This window comes from Oncorhynchus nerka, linkage group LG10, assembly GCF_034236695.1.
Source record: "Oncorhynchus nerka isolate Pitt River linkage group LG10, Oner_Uvic_2.0, whole genome shotgun sequence".
NCBI lineage: Eukaryota > Metazoa > Chordata > Actinopteri > Salmoniformes > Salmonidae > Oncorhynchus > Oncorhynchus nerka.
Window position 1 is genome coordinate 45,955,390 of NC_088405.1, and position 19,782 is coordinate 45,975,171.

At 43.5% G+C, this 19,782-nt stretch overlaps 1 protein-coding gene across 2 annotated transcripts in view; it reads right to left on the minus strand.

Moving 5' to 3' along the window:
* Window positions 1-1,806: 1,806 nt before the first annotated feature.
* Window positions 1,807-19,782, minus strand: part of LOC115135382 (RPE-retinal G protein-coupled receptor-like) — a 41,687-nt gene continuing 23,711 nt past the window's right edge. Inside the window, exons 6-7 of one of the 2 annotated variants that reach the window (XM_029670028.2) lie at window positions 3,262-3,375; window positions 1,807-2,785 (exon numbers count right to left, since the gene is read on the minus strand). In XM_029670028.2, coding sequence (XP_029525888.1) covers window positions 2,642-2,785; window positions 3,262-3,375 — 258 coding nt within the window. In that variant the 3' untranslated portion in view covers window positions 1,807-2,641. Of the gene's footprint in view, window positions 2,786-3,244; window positions 3,376-19,782 lie in introns of both variants that reach the window. The other variant, XM_029670029.2, reaches the window with a different exon arrangement.

Here is a 19,782-nt window from a genome sequence, read left to right on the forward strand (position 1 = left end):
GTCCCTATTGAGCAGTGAATGGGCTATGAACCAGATTACTTTTTCTATGGCTTCCCTAATGTGTCTAGTGTCACAATACATCGTTTCAGGCTTTTATTTTGAAAAATGAGCCTGAACGTCAACATTGCGTCAGTGGTCAGCTGAAGTCTCTCAGAGTGTTTGGTGCGTAAAGGACAAATGCGGCCATTGTTTCTCTCTATCCTACTAAGAAGCCACCAGTCCCGGTTGATATATTTGTAAGTCGCTCTGGATAAGAGCGTCTGCTAAATGACTTAAATGTAAATGTAAATGTATTATCGAATAGATATTTGAAAAACACCTTGAGGATTGATTATAAACAACGTTTGCCATGTTTCTGTCGATATTATGGAGCTAATTTGGAATATATATGCAATTTCCGGGTGATTTCTCAGCCAAACGTGAAGAACAAACAGAGCTATTTCGCCTACAAAAATAATATTTTTGGAAAAAAGGAACATTTGCTATCTAACTGGGAGTCTTGTGAGTGAAAATATATGAAGCTCATCAAAGGTAAACAATTTAATTTGATTGCTTTTCTGATTTCCATGACCAAGTTACCTGCTGCTAGCTAGACAAAATGCTATGCTAGGCTATCGATAAACTTACACAAATGCTTTTCTAGCTTTGAAAATCAGAAAATCTGAGATGACAGGGTGATTAACAAAAGGCTAAGCTGTGTCTCAATATATTTCACTTGTGATTTTCATGAATAGGAATATTTTCTAGGAATATTTATGTCCGTTGCGTTATGCTAATTAGTGTCAGTCGATGATTACGCTCCCTCATGCGGGATGGGGAGTCACTATTAAACAACAAATATTCCTTTTGTTCCATAAAGATATTTTTTATATCCAAATACCTCCGTTAGTTTGATGCGTTATGCCCAGGAATCCACCGGAAAGAGCGGTCACGACAACACAGACAGAAATTCCAAAATATATCCATAATGTCCATAGAAAAATGTAAACTTTTTTATAATCAATCTTCAGGGTGTTTTTCAAATATCTATTTGATAATATATGAACCGGGACAGTTGGCTTTTCACTAGGACCGGGAGTAACAATGGCCACCTTTCTCTTTTGCGCACAACTCACTCTGAGAGCCCCCACCTATCCACTTACGCAATGTGGTCGTTCACGCTCATTCTTCATAATAAAAGCCTGAATCTGGTTGATATCCCTTTAAATGGGCAATAGGGATGCATAACAACAGAGAGGTTTCAAAAACAGGGGCACTTCCTGATTGGATTTTCCTCAGGTTTTAGCCTGCAATATCAGTTCTGTTCAGTTAACTCACAGACAAGATTTTGACCGTTTTGGAAACTTTAGTGTTTTCTATCCTAATCTGTCAATTATATGCATATTCTAGCATCTGGCCCTGAGAAATAGGCCGTTTAATTTGGGAATGTTATTTTTCGAATATAAAAATAGTGCCCCCTAGCTTCAAGAGGTTAAGTAAAGTGTTACCAAATTATCTATTTTAGTCAATGGAGATTAAATATGTTGTAGGCTATTTTAGCTGGACAGGAAGTAATAATTTATATAATAATATAAAATATTAATATCTCATTTAAAATAATATATTTTTTTGCCCAAGTCTGACAACAGGCTTGAAATGTAATAACTGTAACAACTGCTTATCATTTAAAGCTTAACATTTTCACAACATTGAACAATATAGGAGCCGTGGGCATGATGATGTATCTACTGCAAACAGCCCATCCTAAACTAGAGTGTGTATCATGACACAAGGCGAGACCCAGATGCATACACAGGAGGCAGATGGTTGGAGTCCAACAATATTTAATAATCCAATAGGGTAAGGCAAGAGAATGGTCGTGGACAGGCAAAAGGGTCAAAAACATTTCAGAGTTCAAAAAGTACCGAAGGGCTGGCAGAATCAAGGTCAGGGCAGGCAGGATGATCAGGCAGGCGGGAAAGTAGTCCAGTCAGGCAGGGGTCAAAACACAGAAGACTATCAAAAAGAGAATAGCAAAAGGAGAATGGGAAAAATACACGATGAACTGGCACAGAGACAGGAAACAAAGGGATAAATACACTTGGGAAAATAAGCGACACCTGGAGGGGGTGGAGACAATCACAAGGACAGGTGAAACAGATCAGGGCATGACAATGTGAACATAAAATACATCCCAATGTCACAACAAAAACCACAATATCACTCTACGTTAACCCCTGACTAAAATGTCACTTGCTTCTACACCTGCATTGCTTGCTGTTTGGGGTTTTAGACTGGGTTTCTGTACAGCACTTTGAGATATCAGTTGATGTACGAAGGGCTATATAAATACATTTGATTTGACTTGCACACAAACACACACAAATGCAATAAGGTGAAGTCCAGGTCCATTGACATGAATGAATCCACGACAACGTTCGTACCTGTTAGAAAACCACAAGGACAGATTGTTTGGGGCGGTAGGTAGCCTAGTGGTTAGAGCGTTGGGCCAGCAACCGAAACGGTGCTAGATCAACTCCTCTGCCTGAACAAGGCAGTTAACCCACTGTTCCTAGGCCATCGTTGTAAATATGAATTTGTTCTTAACTGACTTGCCTAGTTAAATTAAAAAACATGTTTATGTGATTGTCGAATGCTTAGTTTATTTAGTCTTGTTGTCAATTTGAGGCTCTTCAATCTTTTCCCCAGTAAGGAACTGCCAGATGCCTCCTCTGTAGTTCTCATTGCCCAGGGCATATAGGAAAACGTTGAAGGTGGGAGAGGTCTTCGCCAGAATAGGAGCTAGCTACAAACACAAAGCCAAACAGAGCAATGTCAATGTCTCAGTACTAGCAAGTTCAAAAGGTGGTACACATTTGTGTCAAAGTACTGTACAGCAAGTTTGATAAAATACAGATATATATAGAGGGCTTGATTGACTCAGTTGGTTGGAGTATGATATTTGGCACACCAGAGTTGTGAGCTTGATTCCCGCATGGGCCATTGCACTACACAAGTAGTGTAATGGCCCCTTTGGGGACCAAAGGACCATTTGTTAGATCATCAAGCAGTGCAATTAATGGCTACTACGTTACACAGAAACCAAAAGTATTGTATTTGCTTTAGGGTGTTTGTGTATTTGGTAAATGGTGTCAAAGACTTTTGTCATAGACAAAGTAATATGACCTTGAGAAATCTATATGCGGTCTACTGTTAGATTAGATGCGTGTGTGTGTGTGTGTATGTGTGTGGTGTGTGCACGCACATGTGTATTGTCCTCACCATCCTTATCTTGGGAGAGACCAGGTTGGCATTCTCAACAGCAGCGTAAAAGGCCAGAACTCCATAGGGTCCCCAGCAGAACAAAAATGTCTTCAGGGGAGTGGCAGTGTTGAACTGTAGAGAGAGGGGCAGTGTTATTACTTATTTCCATCACCATTGATTTAATATGTTCCTCTATGTTTGCTTTGGTAATGTATGTGGTTACACTCTCCATTCAAATAATGCCATTTCAATTCATTAGAGAGAGCGAGAGGAGAGAGAACAGCGAAAGGGGGAGTAGAAGGAGAGGTAAGGGTTGAAAGAAAAGAGGAGAGGGAGGGAGAGAGAGAAAAAGGATTGTTACTGTTCGACAATAAATATTGGAAGAAAGAGCGAAAAACGTCTCGGGTCATGGGGCTTACATGCATGTGATGGTTTGGTCACAAGCCTTGGATAACGGCTTGGATAAAAACACAATATCTGGCTTACCATCATTTCATAATCAACTCAACTCAGAGTTTTGCTTGTAAACAAAGACATAATGCACCAAAACAGGTACAGTAAAATGTTGTTCACTGATCATTCAGAGTAATTCCATGTTTCATACTCATACTACACTATACTTAGGGTTAACAGTTTTGTTAGAGTATGTGTTCTTTTTGAGTACAAATGACGCAAAGACTGCAATGCCACTTACCATGTATACAACCTTTGTATCCATACAGGAATGTTAATGACGTGGTTGTTTACAGTGTTGTAGACCTTCCTAGCAGAAACCCAACACTGGGGCATCTGAGAGGAGAGGGGGCTTTGCTTTCTGTGTTTCCAAAGTAATAATGACGGGATTCGTGCATTTGAGTTATTGGACACTCTTTGAAAGTGCGGCCTCGTGTGTGTGTATGTGTATGTATGAGAGAGAGCAAGAGATCGAGAGACAGAGAGAGACAAAGAGAGAACATATATGTTTTCCCCTTTCTGTAATCAGTATTACTGTTTTTTTTTTATTGTTATTGTTGTCATTATCTAACTTTGCGTTAGCAACAGTGGCATTTATCATTCATGCTAATAAAGCTTATCTGAGAAAGCGAGAGCACGAGAGAGAGAGCATGTCTGTGTGTGTGATGCTATTTGAAGGTTACATAACAGTAACAGTGCTGCCTTAGTGAGAAGAGCTGATTGTTTCCTGCAGCATAGACGCCTTTGTGCTCCGGCTACCACAGTGTAAGTCCTAGCTACACCACCGCGAGTAATTGGCTTATGCAACATATAAAGGGAGAGGCAACCTGATTCAGTCCCTCCAGTCTTGTGGGACCTAGGGATGTTATGGTCACTGGGCAGTCATGATTCATGACCGCAGTCAAATTCAACGTGACCGTTTAGTCAAGCTCTGATGTCGCTGATGGTCATTAGTAGCCTACCATACTTGATAACTTCCTGGTACTCAGCACTCTATTGTCCCTCTAATCACTCTGACATCAATGCAAATGCATTCGAAAATCAAATTAAACACTCACGAGAGCCCATGAGCTCATGTTGCGCAACATTTCTATAGGCTATGACATTGTGGCCTTTATTAAAAAGGAGGATAATCTAGGCCTACTATGTTTATTCCTCAAATTGCTTCACTTTAAAACAGGAGTATAGCCTACCTGGCTGGCATGAAAATGAATCATGGGAAAAGCGTCCTTCATTTGCTATTTAAGTACATAGATGACATTAATTTTTTCCCCTGACCCTGTTCAGAGACAGGTAAATGATTATGGTCCATTCTAAATCAAAACTAATTTCACACATATAGTATTATTTAGTATATGTAAAGACAAACTTGAATTAAGAAAAGTCTGATGGGTGATAACATTAGCCTTTCACTTGTGAATTATGTATTATCACTGAATGATGCCCATCGTGTACACTGTCAAGTGTCTTCACTGACATTTTCAACCTCTCCCTGACCGAGTCTATAATACCTGCATGTTTCAAGCAGACCACCATATCCCTGTGCCCAAGGAAGCGAAGGTAACCTGCCTAAATGATTTCCACCCCATGCCACTCACGTCAGTAGCCATGAAGTACTTTGAAAGGCTGGTCAAGGCTCACATCAACAGCATCCTCCAGGACACCCTAGACCCACTCCAATTCGCATAACGCCCCAACAGATCCACAGATGACGCAATCTCAAGCACACTCCACACTGCCCTCTCTCACATGGACAAAAGGTGAGAATGTTGTTCATTGACTACAGCTCAGCATTCAACACCATAGTGCCCACGAAGCTCATCACTAAGCTAAGGACTCTGGTACTAAACACCTCCCTCTGCAACTGGATCCTGGACTTCCTGACGGGCCGCCCCCAGGTGGTAAGAGTAGGCAACAACACGTCTGCCACGCTGACGCTTAACACTGGGGCCCCTCAGGGGTGTGTAGTTAGGCCCCTCCTGTATTCCCTGTTCACCCACGACTGCGTGGCCAAACATGACTCCAACACCATCATTAGGTTTGGTGACGACACAACAGTGGTCGGCCTGATCACCGACAACGATGAGACGGCCTATAGGGAGGAGGTCAGAGAACTGCTGTGGTGCCAGGACAACAACCTCTTCCTCAATGTGAGCAAGACAAAGGAGCTGATGGTGAACTACAGGAAAAGGCGGGCCCCCCCTCCCTTTTGTACACTGCTGCTACTTGCTGTTTATTATCTATGCATAGTCACTTCACACCCACCTACATGTACAAATTACCTCAACTAACCTGTACCACAGCACACTGACTCGGTACCGGTGCCCCCTGTATATAGCCTCGTTATTGTTTTTCTTATTGTGTTACTGTTTATTATTGCTTTTGATTTTAGTGTACTTGGTAAATATTTTCTTAACTCTTCTTGAACTGTACTGTTGGGTTAAGGGCTTGTAAGTAAGCATTTCATAGTAAAGTCTACACTTGTTGTATTCGGCGCATATGACAAATAAAGTTTGATTTGATGGCAAGAAACAGTGCATGCCTTTTTTTCTCTACTTTTTCAAATTGTAGTAACACATTGTAGCCTAGCCAATAGGCCGATATATTTATAAGGTTTGTATCATAAATAAAGTGGCCAAATAACTTCTTAAAATTGAGCACATTAATCCGCTTTACAACCGGTGTAGAGCCTAACTGGCATACATAGGCAGTGTGTGAGTTTAAAGGTTGGGGGAGATCATTTTCACCATAAAATTACCTTTATAATAAAGCATTGCATACCTTAAGGGAACATTTTGACATTCGCCATATGGTTAGTGAGAAAGTCCATATTGCAAATGTACGGTCCCTTACCAGACGTCTGAAAACGTTTGTAAAATTCGCGGACGGCGTCGAGCCGTGCGGCAGGGCCGAATCTACCGGGAAGTCATCAAACGAACTCTCTCGGACATTCGGTTTCCGTTTTATAAAATAATACAATTTTGGTCATTCTTCCGCTGTCCCGATAAATCCCACAAGAGGGCGAATGGAATCATATTGCAAATGTACAAAACATCACGAATCACAACGTGGCCTTATCTCCAAAATGGAAAAGACGAAACTTGGTGAGCGTAGGTTTGGCATAATGGGCAGTTGGCCCCGAACAAGATGGCGTCTAGGCCTCAACGGTTTTTGAGTTATGGCCATTTTTCTGGGATTAAAGGTCCAAAATGAAAATAGAGCAATAATTTAAAAAGTAAAGGAACCAACGGTGTCAATAAAAAAAGAACCAGACATTTTAAACAGTTACAGATCCAGTTGCAGGGTGTTCATACGAATCTTTTTAAAGTGTGCTGCGGAGCTCTGCGAGATTTCTGTGATTTTCTGAAATAACATACACTCACTAAACACTCCGTAAATAAGTAATTTCTTAGCGTAAATCCGTAAAACTCAAAATTCTATAATTACCTACCCCAAGGAGGATATGTGTTCACTTTCAGCTTCCTGTGTAAACCGGATGTGCCTTAAAATTGTGTCATAGGTGCTGTTTCCAAGGGTTAAAAAGGTCAGATCTTTTCAAAACTTCATATGTGTGATTAGGCAACCCCCATGAACTGCAAGTCAGTCATTTCTCCCAACAGATGTCAAAGAAAAGCTTTCACACACACACACACACACACACACACACACACACACACACACACACACACACACACACACACACACAGCAAGGATGGAGTGACAAAGTGAGGTGCTTAAAGACACACAGAGCCTGCACTGGCAGTTACATATTCTCTAGGCTGTGCCGAGTTCAACGAGATGACCCGCTTGACCGGAGCTCGCTCTGAGTGCAGCGACCGTGAAAAAAAGTAGGCCCAAAATGAAGCCTGGACCTAAATGTAATTTGCTTTTGGGTGACAGTGAGAGAACCGTTAGGGTGAGAAGCACAATTCGTCCTCAGGTACGATCCTGAGGTCCTCCCGAACTGTGCAAGCCTAACCTTGACTGTGTGGCATTAACCCTTAACAGTAAATCAGGGTTTTTTGTTCTCACAGATTACAATGACATCTCTTTCCATAGGAATACATTGCCTGCTCCTCTAAAGTCAACCTGAAGCCTATGTGGGTTATGAATGCCTTATGAACCTGTCTTCAATGACAGTCCATCAGTACACTATGAGGTCTACCTGTGTCGATTCTAAGCTTCCTGAAGCAACCGGAAGTGGTTAAAATCACTGTTAGGGTGAGAAGCACAATTCGACCTCACCGAAGGACCTATCGAGCCGAAACACGGGATTCGGGGTCGCCTCACATAGGCCTACACATTATGTCCGAACTGGACCCGCAGCTAGAACCTAACTATGTGTTTTACGTTTTTATTATATTTTATACTGAAGGCGCTTTGAATTATGGGCCTGCTCTGAAATATGTGATGGTTGGCTTCTCAATGAGTCGGTGTCACGCCTTGGTCTTAGTATTTTGTGTTTTCTTTATTTATTTGGTCAGGCCAGGGTGTGACATGGGTTTATTTTGGTGTGTTTTTTGTATTGGGGTTTAGTAGGTATTGGGATTGTGGTTGAGTAGGGTTGTCTAGCATAGTCTATTGACTGATGGACACTGACTTGCTAGTTGACTTTTGTACATTTGCAATATGTTTAAACGGAGAGGGACCATCACCAAAATGGCATTCTGAAATCAACACTAAAAATGGCATCACCTAGTCTCCAGACTGTGCCAAGTTCAACGAGACGCCCCACTTGACTGTAGCTCGCTCTGAGTGCAGCGACCTTGAAAAAAAGTAGGACCCAAATGAAGCCAGGCGCTCAATGTCATTTGCTTTTGGGTGACAGTGAGAACTTTTGCATTTCAATTTTGCATTTCTGCAGTATTTTTGAGCATGTCAAATTTGTGATGGTAAATGCCCATTGAAACATATTGCAAATGCACGTGCACTTGCAATATGATTCAACAGTGAAAAAACATCACCAAATGGACATAATGAAGTCAACACAACTATCACTGCCCGGCCATCCTGTGTTCATCAGGTCAGTCAATTTTGCAATTCTGCATGATTTTTGAGCATGCCAAATCGTGATGGTAAATGCCCATTGAAACATATTGCAAATGCACGTGCATTTGCAATATGTTTCAATGCCTTATATGCCTTATGCACAAGTAAAAAAAAAAAAATATGACAATAAAAGTTGACAAAAGTATATTCTACAGTTCTTACACATGATTAATTGACAAAAACTGAAAGAATTTCAAAAAACGGTCCAGAAAGCACTTTTTTAAGGGGGTGATAAGTTTTTGAATTTTTTTTTGACTTTTGACTTCCTATGAAATCATATTGCAAATGGACAAAACCTTAAATGCACAAGTACATTTAAAAATAAAAATGCTGATAATAAAATATGACTAAAGTATGTTGATACAGTACTTAATTGTGTGTAATTACACAAAATTCGAAACAATTTCGAAAAACGTTCTAGAAAGCTTTTTTTAAGGGTGTGTGAAGTTTTTTCAAAAATTTTGCTATTTTTGACTTTTGACTTCCTATGAAATCATATTGCAAATGGAGAAAACATATGCCTTATGCACAAGTTTTTAAAAAATGATAATAAAATATGACTAAAGTATGTTGATACAGTTCTTATACATGTGTAATTGTCACAAAAATCGAAATAATTTTGAAAAACGGTCCAGAAAGCACTTTAACTTCTTGCGTCGAGCCATCCCGGATCCGGTATCGTGACTACAGCCTCAAAGCTCATTACCATAACGCAACGTTAACTATTCATGAAAATCGCAAATGAAATGAAATTAATCTATTTGCTCTCAAGCTTAGCCTTTTGTTAACAACACTGTCATCTCAGATTTTCAAAATATGCTTCTCAACCATAGCAAACTAGCATTTAGCGTTAGCATTTAGCGTTAGCATTTAGCATTTAGCGTTAGCATTAGCAGGCAACATTTTCACAAAAACCAGCAAAAACATTCAATAAATAATTTAACTTCGGATGTTTTCAATGAGGAGACTCTCAAGTTAGATAGCAAATGTTCAGTTTTCCTGAAAGATTAGTTGTGCAGGAGAAATCGGTCTGTTTTCTGCGTCATGTTTGGCTACCAAAAAAAAAACGAAAATTCATTCATCCAAACGCCAAACTTTCTTCCACATTAACTCCATAATATCGACTGAAACATGGTAAACGTTGTTTAGAATCAATCCTGAAGGTGTTTTTCACATATCTCTTCATGATATATCATTCCTGGAAGTCTCCTCTCTGTCTCAATCACATGGATGAATGCGAGCAGCTTGGAGATTACGCAACAATTTCAACAAAGGACACTGGGCGGACCCCTGGTAAATGTAGTCTCTTATGGCCAATCTTCCAATGATATGCCTACAAATACGTCACAATGCTGCAGACAACTTGGAGAAACGATAGAAAGGGCAGGCTAATTCGTGGCGCTTTCACAGCCATATAAGGAGACAATGGAAAACAGAGCCTAAAAAATCCTGCTCATTTCCTGTTTGAGGTTGCATCTTGGTTTCGCCTGTAAGATCAGTTCTGGGGCACCCACAGATAATATCTTTGCAGTTTTGAAAACATCAGAGTGTTTTCTTGCCAAAGCTGGCAATTATATGCATAGTCAAGCATCTTTTTGTGACAAAATATTGCGCTTAAAACAGGCACGTTTTTTTTTATCCAATAATGAAATAGCGCCCCCATAGCTTCAACTGGTTTTAAAGGGGTTGCTAGGTTTTAGATTTTTTTTTCACTTTTTCAAAATTTTACTTTTGGATGTTGACTTGTGTTGCATTTGCAATAGGAAAAACCACGGGGGAGCGCACTCGCCACCTGTTGGATTTTTAAAGTGTTACACCTGGCATTTGCCATATGGCATTTGCAATCAACTTTGAACGAAACGACTCCTAAATTGAGTGCTATTGGACACCGTGTATATGGTTTGTCCAGTGCCAATGACTTCCCATGAATTTTTGTCCATTTCAGGGGGGTGTTCCCTTACATGCATAATCGCATTTGCGGTCAACTTTGAGAATGGTGTTTTCCCACTAATTGATTGCATTTTAGAACATTCGCGCTTATAGCCTACTGCCGTGTGTGTATTGCTGCGCTTATAATGTGAAGAGATAACCTAAGAGTTTATCAACATTTTAAGTTCTGATCTGTTGCATCAGCCTCATTGCTTTTAAAAGTTTTTTTGATGCGAGTGGTTGTATTCATTTGGGATCTATCGCATCCCACAACTGTCTCAGAGTATGTTTGGAACATTTAGTCGCATCATGCAGCCGTAGAATAAAAAAAAAAATCTAAACAAATAGTCTAACATTTGTATCACAACTAATGTTACATAAATAACTCAAAATTAAGTATAGAGGAGGACCTGTTTCTTCGTTAACTGCTCAACACAGAATAGCCGCATGTGCGCACACTCTCGGAAATCATTTGGAGAAAATATCCTTTTTATTTTATTCAGATATGTTCAACTGTATTCTTCATACTATAAAATAAAATAATATAAAATAATGACAAGGAATTTTAAGCAAATCTTGTCTGCTAAATGAACTAGTGTAGCCCAAAGCCATATGGCATAGTCAGATCAGGACCTAACAAAAGGACAACAGTTTGCTATTCTATTCTTCTGAAATAGACTACATTTTCTTCATATCATGTTTCTTTAGATCTGTCTAAATTAAATAATGGATATATTGTGATGGTGTAAGCTATATTAAATAGATTTATTAGACTTTTTAAAATGTAGATGTTCCAAATGTCTGCATTGGTGGCTTGTAGGCTATGCCGTGGAAGCCAGAAGATGTAAATTACCAGTCAATTACCGTGAGACCGGCAGTTATTTGCTTGACAATCACTGGCTGACAACATTTCTTGACCACCAATGCCCTAGTGGGACCTACAGTACACTCTACTAGTCTACTGTGACTATTCAACAGTACAATGGATTAATTTAAGTCACAGTGGCTGCATTCCAATCCTTGGGGCCTTCATGGTCTACACCAGGGTTGGGCAACTCCAGTCCTCGAGGGCCTAATTGGTGTCACACTTTTTCTCCATCCCTAGCAAACACAGCTGATTAATCAAATTGCATTCTAAACTGAAGATCATGATTAGGTGATTATTGGAGTCAGGTGTGTTAGCTGGGACTGCTGCAAACTGTGACACCAATCAGGCCCTTGAGGACTGGAATTTCCCACCCCTGGTCTACACAAAAAAATTAAATAGATTAACATTAGCACTATGGGGATTGTTTCTCCTCCCTAGTACTCAAATAAGCAGTGGTCAGTCATCGATAGACAGGGGGAACATTTTGGAACTGAGTGGATACTTTTTAAATGCAGCAATCTTTGAAGGTATCACTGATATGACATGACTGGTTCTGTGAAATTTGGAAATATAATCAATGAATCACTTGCATTCACCTATCAAGCCATGTTAGAGCAGTGATTCCGTCAAGGTAGCAGGGAGGGAAGTGTGCATGTTGACAGAACAGGGCCATGTATGACAATAATAGTGGACATGCTTCTTGTTAAGTTCATGATTTAAGTATCCCTATATTTATGTTATTACGGGGCTATAAATCTGTTATTAGTGCATCTGCGCAGGAGTCTCGTTGTTCATGAACCTGGCCTGAGTGCAATGGCAACCATGTAGTGTGCTAATAAGGTTTAGTAAAAATTGTTAAACTGGAACCTTGTCGTTGTGTCATTTTGAGTTAACATTGGTAGCAGAAGATGGCTAATAACGACAATGTGCCACCTCGGTTCGATGAGAAGAGGTTGTATGAAAGTTGGAAAAATTAACTTGGGATCTGGACACGGGTCACTAATCTGGACGATAAAAAGCAAACACTTGCGGTGGTATTATTGCTCTAGGGTGTAATACTTGTGTTGTGGAGAAATGACCAGGCAGGAGACGGGAGTACAGTTAGTTTTCGTTTAGTGAAAAACCCCTCGTGCTCTACAGTTCCCGGCACCCTAGTGCGCATGTGCATTTCCTATTAGGTGTAGTAATGTAACACCTCCGTAATACATTACTCCTTAGTAACAGCATAGTAACTCATATAAACAGATGTAGATCCCAGATACTACACACCTCCCCCATAGTGTTTAACTCCCAGAGAACAAGGTAAATATGTTAGGGAACTACTAATGCAATATCTGAACAATGCATTCTTAAACATTTTTCAACTACTGGGTTGAAACAGACTTTTCAGAGCCCAGCCCAAATCCGGGGAATTATTCTGCCCCGAAGATGGAGTTTGTGTCCTAATAACTAACCCAGGTAATGTCCTTTTTCTTTCCTTTTATCGAGGACATATTAAAGTGTTTGTTTGTTTTACTGTCTGTTACCTCCTTAACCAGCTCAACTCACAGGTCAAGCTTTTGAGGTGCCCTTCGTTGTCGAATAGGATATCTCCGCTCCTCCTGGGCTTCCGGTGGTGGGCCAGGTTCAGGTGGAAGGTCAGGCTCTGTCTCTCCCGTACGTCCACAGTCAGGAGAATAGTCCTGGGGGTCATTATTGTTCTTGTTCTCTCGGCATGTCTCTGCTGGGGCGTTGGACCATAGCAGATGATCCACATGAATGTTGACCTGGCGATGACCAATTTGGACTTGGTAAGTCAAAGGTCCTCTGCATTGCAAGATCACACCTGAGTTCCACAGGCGTTTGGGGTGTCTGAAAGAGGGTACCATCACCCTCTCTCCCTCTGTGAATTCTCTGACAGTCTTTGAGTGTCTGTCATGAGCTTTCTTCTGCTGTAGCTGGTGCTTTGCCACAGTGCTTGACAAGTCTGGTTTCAACAATGTCAGGCGGGTACATGGTTGGCGTTTCAGAAACAGTTCAGCTGGTGTACATTCCGTTACTGTGTGTGGTGTGTTACAGTAAGAAAACAGGAACAGGGGAAGCCTTTGGTGGTTGGGCACAGACTGAACTTCGAGTCTAGTCCAGGCCTTCTTAAAGGTTTGCACGGCTCTCTCCGCTACTCCGTTTGATGCCGGATGGTAAGGTGGTGACAGGATGTGCCTTACTCTGTTGCTCTTAAGAAACATTTCAAAATCGTTTGACGTGAAAGGAGGGCCATTGTCCGATACGAGCTCCTTGACTAGTCCAAAGGATGCGAACAGGTTTCTGAGACGATTGATGGTCTTCTCAGCTGTGGTCAGTTGAGTAGGGAACACATCCATCCACTTGGAATGTACATCGATGTACATTGGCGTAATCCACATGGATGCGTTCCCAAGGTGAAGCAGCCCAGGACCATGGATGAAGAGGTGCAGCAGCAGGCTTGTTGCGATCAGCTTCACAAGGTGAGCAATGGCCTACATGCTGTTGAATGTAATGATCCAGGCCACCACAGATAACTGCGAGCGAGTGCTTTCATTTGAGTGATCCTTGGATGTCCCTCATGCAGGTCAGATAGCAGTCTCCTCTGGAATTTGTGAGGTACCACCACCCTTGATCCCCACAGAACACATCCTTGATCAGTGGACATCTGGTCTTTCTTGTCGATGAATGGACGAAGGTTATCGTCATTTATGAAGGTTGGCCAATCGCCTAATGTTAAGTCCAAGACTTTGGAAAGCACTGGGTGTTTCCTTGTTTCCTCTGCTATGTCTGAAGCAGATATGGGCAGTTCGTCAATGAGCAAGGGTTGCTATAGCTGTTTTCGATCCAAGGATGGCCAACCGAGGCTTGTGATCTGTCAGCAGTTGGAACTTCCTTCCGTAGAGGTATTTGTGAAACTTCTTCACTCCAAATATTATGCTCAGGGCTTCCTTCTCAATTTGAGCATACTTTTTCTCACTTGGTGACAGAGTCCGTGATGCAAATGCAATTGGGTGTTCTTCACCTGATGGTAGAACATGTGAGATGACGGCTCCTACTCCGTATGGAGATGCATCACGCGCGAGTCTCAGCTTCATCTCTGTGTTGTAGTGGGCAAGCCACTTGCTCTTTAGCAGATGCTGTTTGCAAGTCTTGAATGCTTCTTCGCATTGTGGGGACCAATTCCACTTTGTATCCGCCTGCAGCAGTTGGTGAAGCAGATGCAACAATGTGGACAAGTTTGCCACAAACATTCCGTAATAGTTCAGGAGCCCCAAAAAGGTGACAGGGAAGTCAGGCGCAGGAGAGTCAAAATGGAGTGCAAATGGAGTCTTTTAATAAATGTCCACGGAATATGCTCCATAACACTAAAAGTACAGACATGAACAAACATAGGTACGAGGACACGACACGCACCAACACAACAAAATAAACAACACTGACAATAAAACAATCTCTGACAAAGACATGAGGGGAAACAGAGGGTTAAATACACAACAGGTAATGAATGGGATTGAAAACAGGTGTGTGGGAAGACGAGACAAAACCAATGGAAAATGAAAAATGGATCAATGATGGCTAGAAGACCGGTAACGTCGAACGCCGAGCACCGCCGAACAAGGAGGGGCAACGACTTCGGTAGAAGTCGTGACAATAATGTTTCTGCAACCATATCTTACGGCAGAAAAGAGCTTCGAGATATCAGGACAGTGATCACTCACCTCGGATTAGACAAAGATTTTTTCAACAAAACATCAGCAGCAAGCAGGACTCCCACGATATTCTCCAAACACCCCACAGGCCAGACATCCCAATTATTCGCAAAAGGAAGTGACACAGAGGAAGAAGAGCCGGATGCCTCGTCCGGACCCGCAGAAGGCAACTAGGAAAGCTGCCATTACCGTCAATATTACTCGACAACATGCAATCATTGGACAATAAACTAGACGAGGAACGATCACAAATATCCTACCAACGGGACATCAAAAACTGTTATATCCTATGTTTCACGGGGTCGTGGCTGAATGACGACATGGATATTCAGCTAACGGGATACACGCTGCACCGGCAGGATGAACAACACACTCCGCTAAGACCAGGGGGGGGGGTGCGGTCTGTGCATATTTGTAAACAACAGCTGGTGCATGAAATCTAAGGAAGTCTCTAGATTTTGCTCGCCTGAAGTAGAGTATATTATGATAAACTGCAGGCCACACTACTTGCCTAGAGAGTACTCAGCTATACTTTTCGTGGCTGTTAATTTACCACCACAGACAGATGCCGGCACTAAGACCGCACTCAGCCAGCTGTATAAGGAAATAAGCAAACAGGATATCACTCACCCAGAGGCGGCGCTCCTAGTGGCCGGAGACTTTAATGCAGGGAAACTTAAATCAGTTCTACCAAATCTCTATCAACATGTTAAATGTGCAACCAGAGGGAAAAACATTCTAGATCGCCTGTACTCCACACACAGAGATGCGTACAGAGCTCTCCCTCGACCTCCATTTGGTAAATCCGACCACAACTCTATCCTCCTGATTCCTGCTTACAAGCAAAAAATAAAGCAGGAACCACCAGTGACTCGGTCTATAAAAAAATAGTCAGATGAAGCAGATGCTAAACTACAGGACTGCTTTGCTATCACAGACTGGAACATGTTCCGGGATTCTTCCGATGACATTGAGGAATACACCACATCAGTCACTGGCTTTCTCAATAATTGCATTGAGGACGTTAAACCCTCAGTGACTGTACGTTAAACCCACAGTGACTGTACACAAAGGCAACCTGTCTAAATGACTACAGACCCGTGGTACTCACGTCCGTGGCAATGAAGTGCTTTGAAAGGCTGGTAATGGCTCACATCAACAACATTATCCCAGAAACCATAGACCCACTTCAATTTGCATACCGCCCAAACAGATCCACAGATGATGCAATCTCTATTTCACTCCACACTGCCCTTTCCCACCTGGACAAAACAACACCTATGTGAGAATGCTATTCATTGACTACAGCTCAGCGTTCAACACCATAGTACCCTCAAAGCTCATCACTAAGCTAAGGAACCTGGGACTAAACACCTCCCTCTGCAACTGGATCCTGGACTTCCTGACGGGCCGCCCCCAGGTAGTGAGTGTAGGTAGCAACACATCTGCCACGCTGATCCTCAACACTGGAGCTCCCCAGGGGTGCGTGCTCAGTCCTCTCCTGTACTCCCTGTTCACCCACGACTGCATGGCCAGGCACGACACCAACGCCATCATTAAGTTTGCTGATGACACAACAGTGGTAGGCCTGATCACCAACAACGACGAGACAGCCTATAGGGAGGAGGTCAGAGACCTGGCCTGGTGGTGCCAGAATAACAACCTATCCCTCAACGTAACCAAGACTAAGGAGATGATTGTGGACTACAGGAAAAGGAGCACCGAGCACATCCCCATTCTCATCAACGGGGCTGTAGTGGAGCAGGTTCCTTGATGTGCACATCAACAACAAACTAGAATGGTCCAAACACACCAAGACAGTCGTGAAGAGAGCCTATTCCCCCTCAGGAAAGGGTACATAGCTAGCTACATAGCCGTCTTTGTTTCAAAGATAATTGTGTAGTCTAGAGCGATTTTCTAGGTTAGCTAGCCAGCTATTGTCGTTCTCCTAACGCAACGTAACGTAACCAACACTGCTAGCTAGCCAGCTAGCTCCCGAAAAGCAGCATTGTAGAAACTTCACACTCAACGGTACGACTTGATTAGGGTAGTGTCAACAACGCAGCTAGCCTACCCCAGCAGTACTGTATCATTTTAATCATTTTAGTCAATTAGATTCTTGCTACGTAAGCTTAACTTTCTGAACATTCGAGACGTGTAGTCCACTTGTCATTCCAATCTCCTCTGCATTAGCGTAGCCTCTTCTCTAGCCTGTCAACTATGTGTCTGTCTATCCCTGTTCTCTCCTCTCTGCACAGACCATACAAACGCTCCACACCGCATGGCCGCGGCCACCCTAATCTGGTGGTCCCAGCGCGCACGACCCACGTGGAGTTCCAGGTCTCCGGTAGCCTCTGGAACTGCCGATCTGCGGCCAACAAGGCAGAGTTCATCTCAGCCTATGCCTCCCTCCAGTCCCTCGACTTCTTGGCTCTGACGGAAACATGGATCACCACAGACAACACCGCTACTCCTACTGCTCTCTCTTCGTCCGCCCACGTGCTCTCGCACACCCCGAGAGCTTCTGGTCAGCGGGGTGGTGGCACCGGGATCCTCATCTCTCCCAAGTGGTCATTCTCTCTTTCTCCCCTTACCCATCTGTCTATCGCCTCCTTTGAATTCCATGCTGTCACAGTTACCAGCCCTTTCAAGCTTAACATCCTTATCATTTATCGCCCTCCAGGTTCCCTCGGAGAGTTCATCAATGAGCTTGATGCCTTGATAAGCTCCTTTCCTGAGGACGGCTCACCTCTCACAGTTCTGGGCGACTTTAACCTCCCCACGTCTACCTTTGACTCATTCCTCTCTGCCTCCTTCTTTCCACTCCTCTCCTCTTTGACCTCACCCTCTCACCTTCCCCCCTACTCACAAGGCAGGCAATACGCTCGACCTCATCTTTACTAGATGCTGTTCCTCCACTAACCTCATTGCAACTCCCCTCCAAGTCTCCGACCACTACCTTGTATCCTTTTCCCTCTCGCTCTCATCCAACACTTCCCACACTGCCCCTACTCGGATGGTATCGCGCCGTCCCAACCTTCGCTCTCTCTCCCCCGCTACTCTCTCCTCTTCCATCCTATCATCTCTTCCCTCTGCTCAAACCTTCTCCAACATATCTCCTGATTCTGCCTCCTCAACCCTCCTCTCCTCCCTTTCTGCATCCTTTGACTCTCTATGTCCCCTATCCTCCAGGCCGGCTCGGTCCTCCCCTCCCGCTCCGTGGCTCGACGACTCATTGCGAGCTCACAGAACAGGGCTCCGGGCAGCCGAGCGGAAAGGGAGGAAAACTCGCCTCCCTGCGGACCTGGCATCCTTTCACTCCCTCCTCTCTACATTTTCCTCCTCTGTCTCTGCTGCTAAAGCCACTTTCTTACCACTCTAAATTCCAAGCATCTGCCTCTAACCCTAGGAAGCTCTTTGCCACCTTCTCCTCCCTCTTGAATCCTCCTCCCCCTCCCCCTCCTCCCCTCTGCAGATGACTTCGTCAACCATTTTGAAAAGAAGGTCGACGACATCCGATCCTCGTTTGCTAAGTCAAACGACACCGCTGGTTCTGCTCACACTGCCCTACCCTGTGCTCTGACCTCTTTCTCCCTCTCTCTCCAGACGACATCTCGCGTCTTGTGACGGCCGGCCGCCCAACAACCTGCCCGCTTGACCCTATACCCTCCTCTCTTCTCCAGACCATCTCCGGTGACCTTCTCCCTTACCTCACCTCGCTCATCAACTCATCCCTGACCGCTGGCTACGTCCCTCCCGTCTTCAAGAGAGCGAGAGTTGCACCCCTTCTGAAAAAAAACCTACACTCGATCCCTCCGATGTCAACAACTACAGACCAGTATCCCTTCTTTCTTTTCTCTCCAAAACTCTTGAACGTGCCGTCCTTGGCCAGCTCTCCCGCTATCTCTCTCAGAATGACCTTCTTGATCCAAATCAGTCAGGTTTCAAGACTAGTCATTCAACTGAGACTGCTCTTCTCTGTATCACGGAGGCGCTCCGCACTGCTAAAGCTAACTCTCTCTCCTCTGCTCTCATCCTTCTAGACCTATCGGCTGCCTTCGATACTGTGAACCATCAGATCCTCCTCTCCACCCTCTCCGAGTTGGGCATCTCCGGCGCGGCCCACACTTGGATTGCGTCCTACCTGACAGGTCGCTCCTACCAGGTGGCGTGGCGAGAATCCGTCTCCTCACCACGTGCCTCTCACCACTGGTGTCCCCAGGGCTCTGTTCTAGGCCCTCTCCTATTCTCGCTATACACCAAGTCACTTGGCTCTGTCATAACCTCACATGGTCTCTCCTATCATTGCTATGCAGACGACACACAATTAATCTTCTCCTTTCCCCCTTCTGACGACCAGGTGGCGAATCGCATCTCTGCATGTCTGGCAGACATATCAGTGTGGATGACGGATCATCACCTCAAGCTGAACCTCGGCAAGACGGAGCTGCTCTTCCTCCCGGGAAGGACTGCCCGTTCCATGATCTCGCCATCACGGTTGACAACTCCATTGTGTCCTCGTCCCAG